Genomic DNA, 9809 nt, shown 5'->3' with positions numbered 1-9809 from the left:
ACCATGCACTCCCTCTCAATGGAAGGCAGCCTAATGAATATTTATCGGTTCACTGGTTCAAGGTGTAATATCCGCATTTTCAACACGACACAACGCGCGCCCTCACCCTTCATGTGTGTGGCAGGGCATTCATCACCAGGCTACAATCGTTTACAGCTCGGCCTTTGCACCACCTGCTTCACAGCCCGCCAGCAGATCTGTTTGTGTCTTCATTAGCACTCGTCCGAGCTGCGCTAAAGCCAGATGTCAGAGGGCCCTGACCTCAGCTCACTTCTGGTAAAGTCAAACGACTGGTTGCGGTCGTAAAAGAGCTGAATTTTTCAAGCCCGCAAAACCTGCCATTTTTCTGCACGTCTTGGGATTGAATTCCCGAATTGCCACGGTCACAAATGAATCGGAAATGCTTCTTTCTGCTCCAGAAATATTAGCTAGAATGTAATTTGAAAAATCTGTAACCCCTTTTTGCGTAATTTCACAGTCCAAGTGTTTGCAATGCAGGTATTTTCCTATAAGAATCAATCTTTTGCAAACAAATAAAAGTGAACGACAAAAGTAATCTTCTGGGGTCAATTTAACTTTGCACAAGCATTCCCACAGGTATAATCATCTACACATTCACATCCCTGCAGAACTGCGGAGAGGGAGCAGGCATCCATTTTTTTTTCTTAACAGTAAAATTCAAGAGGTGATTTGATGTATTTGCAGGAAACCTGGAATGGTGACACAAAAACAGAAGTTTATTGTTTTTCTTTGCAAATTAGCCAAGCTTGAAGGCAAAATTAGTCCACAACGGCAGTCTATGAATTTCTGCCAGTTAAACAAGCACATGAATACATATTGCAGGGTTTTCCCTCTGCAGTGGGTCTTTACCTGTGGTCGGAGTGCATTATCCCCACCAGACAAAACAAATTGATCATCTTCGAAAAAACTGCCACTCAATTGATCCCCAAACAAATGTGATGAGCTCTGTTCATGGTTCATCCCCTTTGGGCCTTCTGATGCAGGGAAACTTGCTGATCTGCCGTGTCCTCCTTTTCTAATAAAGCTGTCATCAGCTGCCAATGTGCACTTTCATGGCTTGGCTCCAAACTGGCTGAGATCAATAGCGCCTGTCAGGGACCGGTCCCTAGGCGTAATAAGGCTGGGAGACACATGGTAAGTAGACCACAAGGGGGATCTAGGCAACGCTCTGATTGGATATGAACCCTGATTTCAACAGGGAGCCATGACACTGTGTTTACACATGGGATGGAAAAAGAAAAGAACTGGTCATGCATAGATTGACATTGGGAATTCTATTACAGAACCAAGTCCAAGCCAGTGGTGGCACTGAATTGTCCGCTAAAAGGGGGGAAATGTGATAAGAATGTATGAGATGCAGGGTATAGTTGTATTTAGTTTCTGTTGGCACAGTGGTGATGTCACAAACCCTGTTAGTGTAGCGTGCTATCACCCTTCTCCCATCAGCCTCCCCGGCTTCAACACATACTATATATATATATACAGTATATCCATCACTTCAGAGGCTCTACAGCTCTGCCAGTGTCATGCATATTTCATCAAACAACATACATAGCCATTGCTCATGTGGCGTTGACACCGTTACTAACCAGGCAGCACTCATAGACACACGCTGCTTTCTGTGCTGGAGATTTACTGTCGGTGCGACAGACTGATAGAAAAAGCGATTCTTGCGCTGCCCCATGCAAACCGTCACTCTCACAGGACAGACATGTGATGCAGTGGATCACGTGATGAAACCCCAGAAGAAATTTTTTTTCCTCAGTCTTGCATTAATTTTGCATGATATAACATGTCACAGGGACTTTCGTGTTCCTCAGAGATTTCTTTGTGTGGGCAATCTGCAACACAGTGATGCTAAGAGATGTACAGAGAAATCTATTTTTGTTTCAAAGATACATTCGTTTAGTATATAAAAATTAATTCATTGCCAATGCAGTGCTCCTATGTAAGAAGCCTAATGTGACTGTATTCCTAATGAAATGCTCTGTGAAGCTGTAATTAAACACAGCGGTGATTTGCACTATATGCTAACATGAGTGTGCTAATATGCTCACAGTGACAATGGTAACATGTTGACTATCTTAGTGTAGCGTGTTAGCATGCTAACATTTTCTACTTAGCAGTAAACCTGAAGTGTAGCTGAGGCTGGTGCAAATGTGGTTAGTTTTGCAGGTATTTGGTCACAAAACAAAGAAGTAGACAATTAAGAAATACGACCTTATGATGGAGCTAGATGAAATGTCAGGGGATCACCAAAGTGATTACAATTCATTCTCAGGGGATCATGGATGCTTGTACTAAATGTCATCATCCAACACCTTCAACAAATGTTCAAAACCACACGTGAACGTCATGGTGACATGAGTCAGGAAAAGTCAGGAAACCACTAAAGTCAGTATGACTCATCTTTTATTCATCCTCTGGGAGTCATGAATATCTGGAGGAAAAAGCACTTAGCAACCCATCTGCTTGTTGTCAACACATTTAATTAATTAAAAACCACAACTGTTAACCTCATCGTGGCGCCAGAGGAGAAGTCGAGTCACTAAAGTCAGCAGGACTCATCTTCTGGGGATCATGAATATTCGTGCAAAATCTAATGGCAATTCCTCTAACAGTTGCTGAGATATTTCAGTCTGGACCAAAGTGGTGGACAGACAGAACAGAGGTTAAAATGAATATCCACTTCCATAGAACCATCAAATGTTAGGAAATAAAGAGAGACCGAGTAGACGGTGCTTCAGTCTGTTTTTCTACAGGCGATGGTTGCAGTTAATCATTTAGCAAAGCATGGTAAGGTTGATTTAACACTCCCTCCATTACTTATTCATGTAAAAAAAAAAATCACAAACATGGGCATGATTTGTTGTCTGTCGGTAATTTCTTTTTTCTAAGCTGTCAAGTAAATGGATCTGGTACTTTTGTTGTTTTCGCTTCTGCTTCATTTTAACCCATTAGGATACACCTGCCCGTTTGTTTTTGTTGTGGAGATTTAAACGGATGAAAAGTCAATTGAAAAAAGTTCCAAAGATTTTTCATTCTCAAACTCGTAATTTGGTGTTCCCACCCATCTCTGAATAAGTCTTCCACAGTCCACATTCATATCTGCATTATTGAGTTTGCTGATGTACACTCAGGTCTGAATCAGTCATGAAATACAATTGTGCATGTTTAAATGTGTCCCGCTGTGAGGAATTGATTGAGGCTGAAGCTGGCAATTAGATTCGTTGATAACTGTACCAGCAGGGAGGAACACACCGAAAGCAGGAAGGCATAACACATCTCCTGAATGGAAACAGTCCCATTACTCTCTGTCGGCTGTCCTCACTTCCCTCCCCGCCATTCATCTACGGATATAATGACCAAAGAAAGAGCAAGACGCTGATCTGTCAGGATGATTCACTGTCAATTTAACATGCTTTTTATAAAGCTCCGCTCTGTGCAGCAGCCTGGCGGATGGACCCGGCCCCCTAACTCTTCTTAAAATCTACATATTGACACATGTGATGGTGCGGCGCTGATTGGGAACGACTGTGAAGAGATGACTTCTCATAAAGTGACTGAGCGTGGTGTCAGAAGGTGATAACCAGTGTGGCCATTAGCAGTTGGATTTGTACAGATTGTGTTAAGACATGTGATATGATGCTGAACAGTATTATGACTAGTGCTTCTGTTTTTTAATTTGTGTTACCACGCCGTAAATGTATTAGAATATGATACTCCTTCATAATAAATCACTGTTTCAATTTCTTAGTGGCACGAGGAAGCCATTAGGTTTGATGCTCACAGCGGTGTGCAGCCTAGCTTGTGCAAAAATTGATTTAAGATATTACATCTAGTCTTCCAGCTACCTCTTACTTGCAGTACACACTCTGTTTACATCTTCCAGCGGAGACGGGCGCGTTTTGAAAAGACGCATTCTCTTATCCAGTATATAGAAGAGACGTGCCTCAAGGTTTTTGAACTATCTCTATATGGACTTCCAATGAATGTGCAAAGAGAATCGTTAAAGCAGCATCATGGGCTTGGGGAGGTTAGGTATAGCCACACGCCTGCAAACAAAGCTTGTGCACAGCCAGAGACCTTGACTGAGGAAACAAGACAGGCTGCAGGCCTCCCAACAAGCCCAAATACAAGGTGAGATCTCGGTGCATAGCCTAGATGAAAGTAGATGTAAATACCACTAGTATGAGTTTGTTATTTTATTATTTGAATGGGCAAAAGTGATGCTACTATAGGCCTCATTTGTGGTGAATACACAAAATACACACACTGGCAGGAGAGCTATGACTGACATTTTATTGTTCTCACTAAATTCATTCAGATTAATTGCAGCCTACATGATAGTTATAATTATAATATTGTAAACTTTAATGGGAGGTGAATACAGTACTTAGTGTTACTAAGCAGCTACCTTATGATTAACTTCACTCCAGAGGGAGAAGAAGTATTCATCTCATTTCAAGCCCCCATGGCAACAAAATGCACCTAAAGTACCCGAACTACACTAATCATGCATCATTTTACATTGTGAAAGCTTTGTATGTGAGTGTCTGTGTGTGTGTTTAGGTCATTTCGTCTACAGCACTGCGTTTTTTTTCATAAATTGAACATATGCTTTGTATACAAATCTTAATTTGGAAAGAAACTATTGATGACAACAGTCAAATAAATAGTGGGGTAAAAAGCACAATAGTGTCCTGGTAAATGTAAGAGAGGAGAAGTGCACATGTTTTTGATGTATGACAAAACTGATCACATTATTACAGCTGTTCAAGATGAAATCACCTCAGCGACAAGCTGTGGGTTTGACCAAATCGTGCAGGTGACTTAATGCCGAGGGGCTCAATAAATCTATCGTACAACTTAAACAGAGAGGGTCTCATTTCAGGCGATCAGTGAGCTTCATTGATCGGTGCGTCATGCGCTTCTTGGAAAACAAGGTGGCTGGCGCCGTTGCGTGGCTTCATGGAAAATTACAGTCAGACAGTCCCGTAAGTGATCATCTGACAAGTCTGCTTGTTTCTTGGTCCAATTAATGCGCAGAAAGTTTAGTAAAAGTTTCTAGAAATAGCTGTTGTGACGTGTTTTTTTTTTAATTATAATGGCGCTGCACTGTGAAATAAAGTCTTTCCCCTCTTTTGAAAACACGCCTCTCTCTTTCCAGTCATTTTGACCTTTAAGTAACCGGAATCAGGCGATATTCCCGTGTGATTAATGCAAAGTGGAAGTCTTTAAACAAAGTTAAACCCGTGCGTCCGAGCGCAGTAGTTGAAGTTCATCCATCCCATTTCCTGGACGGAGTTCCTGAGGGGAGGGCTGAAGGGGCAGGCATGGGAAAGTTCTCCCCACTTTTTCCGATTACATCGATTCTTTTTAAAGAAGGCGAACAGAAACAGAGCTACTGTGAGGAGCGGAGGGGGACGAGAGAAGAAGAAGAAGAAGAAGAAGAAGAAGAAGAAGAAGAACGAGGCCGGTAAGGAGACGCAAGTTCACGAGAGAGAAAGGTGAGACTCCGCTCCAGTTAGGGAGAGAAAATCAGATTAGGACTGACTTCTGTGTGTGTAATATTGTTTTAAGGACATAATCATACGTCTCTGTGGCTCTCAAGTGAGCTCTGCTGGATTTCACATTGTCCTTAATCCTCCAAAGTATCAGAATAACCTGTCTACAAGGGGCTTACAAGCCTGGCACACGTTTTATTGATTTTTGGGAGGTAATTGTATTATTTTATTACAGTCTGTATTCCTGTAGTGAATCACAGGGTGTCTTAACTTTTCCATCTGATGTATTCTGTTAGTCTTTGAGTATAAATCACAGTGAATCTGTGGTGCTTCATATTGAGTTTTATCACTATTTATTCATCCAGCCTGTCTAGTTGTAGACTTTTAGATGTTATTGGAATAATATAAGAACTTAAAATATGGCAGTAATAAGATTAGAAACTTTCAAATGACTTCATAAGCAGACTTGTCGGTGTCTTGGTTGTAGGGATTTATTGTATTTTCTACTGTGATATATTTTGTATGGACTTCACAGTCTTATGCTGTCTCATATGATGATTTGTTACTAGCCCATTGGTATTCTGTGGTATGTTTGGTAGAGATAACAGTAATACTCAAGACAATACTCCCAGAAGTGGATCAGTCCAGTTATCACTTTAGTGCCTGTTCAGCAGGCCAGAACCCCTGACAGTCCATTGTCTTGTCTCATCCTGTCAGTTTGCGTTTTCACTATTAAAGTTTTTTTTTTCTCTCAGAGGGGAAGAAATAACAGAAAAACATAAACAGTCTAAACAAACAGACAAAAGTCACAGCAGCAACTCCCCCACACAGGATGTTTATTCAGATGTGTGTGTGTGTGTGTGTTGGTGTGTGTGCATGTGTGCATGCGTTCGTGCGCTTCCCAACAAGCCACTTTTCCTAACAAGCCGCATTTATCATTAGCAACTTCCATTAACTCCCTCTCAATGTGTTTCATGGACTCCACCTTAATTGATTCATAAATCCAACCATAAAAATAAATGTATATATGGTAATAACACTGCATCGTGTAAAAGTTCAAGGGGCCTCTCTTGGACTCATTCACCCCAGTTTCACTCTGAACAGTGAAAGTGTGCACTACAGCATTTCCATTCATATTAAATGTTACCGTTTAGTACCATGTGTTTTTGTTTTAGTTCATTTTAGTGTATGGGGGCCTTGTTTTTCACATTTTGATGATGGGGAGTTGGAGCCCACCCTAACAACGGCGTGAGCTCATGGAAGAACTAATAGCGGGTTGCAGCCACTTACACATGTTCCCCAGTAAAAAAAAAAAAAAAAAAAAAAAGACACCATTATACTGAAAAGGTTGGAGAAACTTAGCTCATTTGTTGCTTATAGAAATATTTAAGCACTTATACATTAACTGTGTGTTTATTAAAACCTTTGAAAATTTTGTAGTGGAAATAAAATATACCAGTTAGGTGTTAAATTGAACATTCAAGCCAATCTGTTCAGCAATGTAGTAGTAAATGAAAAGGTGGATAAATTATATGACCTGCATAACAACTACTACGCCCACTAGACATGCAGACGGGCATAACGGGGTATAACACGCACCCATTGCAGCAGTTACAGTCATAGACAGAAGAGTGGTAAAAGGTTTGACAAAAGAGGTTAAGTAATATTTTGGCAAAAACATACAACAGAGCAGGTTTCAGTTGAGATGAGAGTTGTGGGGATATGTCCCAAACACGGCTTCTTTTTAAGGAACTGTTGGGTGAGCCGGGAAGCAAATGCTAGTTTCCAAAAGCAGGTAATAATCTGTATGTATGTATGGAACGTAGAGATGTAAGTAAGTTTGCTTTATTATAGCGTTCCTCCATAAGGTGAATATGGGTCTGTTTTTATGTCCAGCTTTACACTTTTAATATCTATGCTGCAAATTAACCCCTTTCCACCTGCATAACCACCTTTAAAGGCAGCATAACCCAAGAAAAATTGCACAGAAAACAGATTTGTACTTATCCTCCTCTAAAGAACTAAAAAACACTTCTAAAACAATATTGTTTAATTGATTTTCTGTGCACACCAAAGGGTGAGATAACCCTAAAATCTCAATTTCTCAAACTCTCACTCACCCCCATCTGTCCACCCATCAGGAGCAGAGGATGTCCAGAGCTGACTGGTCCTTCCTGGAGCACCTGCTGGAGGAGGGCCAGGAGTATTCGACAGGCGTTGGCCGCATCTGGCTTACCGTTCTCTTCCTGTTTCGCATGCTGGTACTGGGAACTGCTGCCGAATCTGCCTGGGATGACGAACAGGCGGACTTTGTCTGCAACACGGGACAGCCTGGCTGCACGCTTGGGTGCTATGACAAAGCCTTCCCCATCTCGCACTTTCGCTACTTTGTCCTCCAAATCATCTTCGTTTCCACGCCGACCATCTTCTACTTTGGATATGTGGCTATAAGGGCTGGGAAGGAGAAGAAAAAAGAGGAGGATGAGGAAGGGAAGCAGGCAGCAGAGGGTGGTGGTGAAAGTACGAGAGCAGAGATTGCAATAGAAAGGGACAATAACAATGTGATTAAAGGCAATGCGGAAAACAAGGAGAAACAAGAGGTGGGGAAAAGCAGAAAAGCTGACAAGGCTTCTCCTGAGGTTCCTAAACTGAAAGGCACCTTGCTGTGTGCGTATGCATTCAGCATCCTGTTAAAAATCCTCCTAGAAGTTGGCTTCATCGTAGGGCTGTGGTTCCTTTATGATGGCTTCTTCATTTCACCAAAGTTTGAGTGCACGGGGTTCCCTTGTCCTCATACGGTTGACTGTTTTGTCTCCCGGCCCACGGAGAAGACCATCTTCACCATCTACACTCAGGTCATCGCTGCCGTCTCCCTGCTCCTCAACCTTGTCGAGCTCCTCCACCTCCTCCAGCTCTTCATCTCCCATCGGCTGGAGAAACGCTACCGTACCGAGCTCCAAGACTACCTACCTCGGTCAGAGCGGGTGACCGCACCAGAGGAGACTCCGGAGCTCCAAGCGGAGGCGTCACAGTCCTACAAAGCAGGGAGCCACGTCAACCTCCCCACCCCAGGCGAGGCTCCGTGCTACACCAACCCCTGTGAGAGCTACGGCGAACTGGCGATAGAGATGAACTGGAGGCCTGGGGAGGATGAGACCGACGTGCTTCCCAGTTATGTGAACTGCATGGGGGCTATGAGGACCAAACATTCCCCTAGAGTCCATTATAAGAAACATGCACACCACACTGAGAAAATCACTAAGGGTGCTCAAAAGGGACGCTCAAAGCAGAAGCATTATGTATGACACAGTCAGATAGGGCAATTTGTTGTTTTTGACTATGAAAGCTTTGTTTGTTTTCTCAGTCTGCCAGTTTTTTTTATTCGACACACGACACGAGACTGTCAGGAGGCCACGATGAGACCTCAAACGAAGGAGAAATGAAGAACAACTATTGCACTGCATTTCCCAGATAAATAGACCTATTCAAAACTGAACATTTGGAGAACGCTCCCCAAGGCAAAGAAAATGAGACTCCACAATGAGAGAAGATTACAGTCATAAGATGCCTTAGTGCTACATTTAATGGCTTTTAGTTCTGAATGTGACAGTGGAAAAAAACACCGCACAGGGGGTGTCTGCGAAGGGGCTGCGGATATTATGTGAGAGTGTATGGGAGAGTTTGCAGTAGAACCAGATTTAAGCATATTCCTCTGAGATTTGCACTGTCACCCCGGGGTTTCTTTGAAGCCCCCCCTTCCTCACCCCACTGCTGTGTTCACACTGTGGAATGTTCTGGTCTCTGGATCCCGCTCAGCTCCCAAGAGGTTAATGGCTGTGTGGATGCAGGCATGCATGCATGCACACACACAATGTACTTTTTCCCTTTCACCCAGTGAGGTTTGGTCACTGCAGTTGGGGTTATGGACTGGGGAAGGCGGATAAAGAGAATGGGAGCCAAACCATGAGAATCCGGGGATTGTAAATGACTCGCCATTGCCAGTGACCATAGTATTTTAGCTCTGAAGCAAGAGGGAAGGAGAGGACCACTGCATACTTGATTGCGAGAGCTGAATATTGGAGAAAATACAAGCTTCCAGTTTGAAAATCGAACTTTTCAGAGAGCTTGAGAGCGAACTCAAAGGATGCATCGGTGATTGCGTGTTGGACGGACTGAAAGCGGTACAGAAATGTGCAAACTTAATGCAAGGAAATGACTATCTGAAAACTGTATTTAATGTTTTAAGTATTGTGAGGAAATACCGTTGTTAATATTTATTAA

General features: G+C 42.6%; 1 protein-coding gene across 1 annotated transcript; it reads left to right on the top strand.

The window, feature by feature from the left end:
* Positions 1-5496: 5496 nt before the first annotated feature.
* gja4 (gap junction protein alpha 4) lies at positions 5497-9809 on the top strand. Its single transcript, XM_070846204.1, has 2 exons — positions 5497-5531; positions 7670-9809. Exon 2 carries the CDS (start codon positions 7679-7681, stop codon positions 8831-8833), a length of 1155 nt encoding a protein of 384 aa, XP_070702305.1. The 5' UTR covers positions 5497-5531; positions 7670-7678; the 3' UTR covers positions 8834-9809.

The sequence above is a fragment of the Pempheris klunzingeri genome, chromosome 16 (assembly GCF_042242105.1).
Source record: "Pempheris klunzingeri isolate RE-2024b chromosome 16, fPemKlu1.hap1, whole genome shotgun sequence".
Lineage (NCBI taxonomy): Eukaryota > Metazoa > Chordata > Actinopteri > Acropomatiformes > Pempheridae > Pempheris > Pempheris klunzingeri.
This window is presented reverse-complemented; position numbering and strand designations above follow the sequence as displayed.

Bases quoted from the DNA above. Each gene is read 5' to 3' on its own strand.
- gja4 (XM_070846204.1), top strand. From the start codon at position 7,679: ATGTCCAGAGCTGACTGGTCCTTCCTGGAGCACCTGCTGGAGGAGGGC.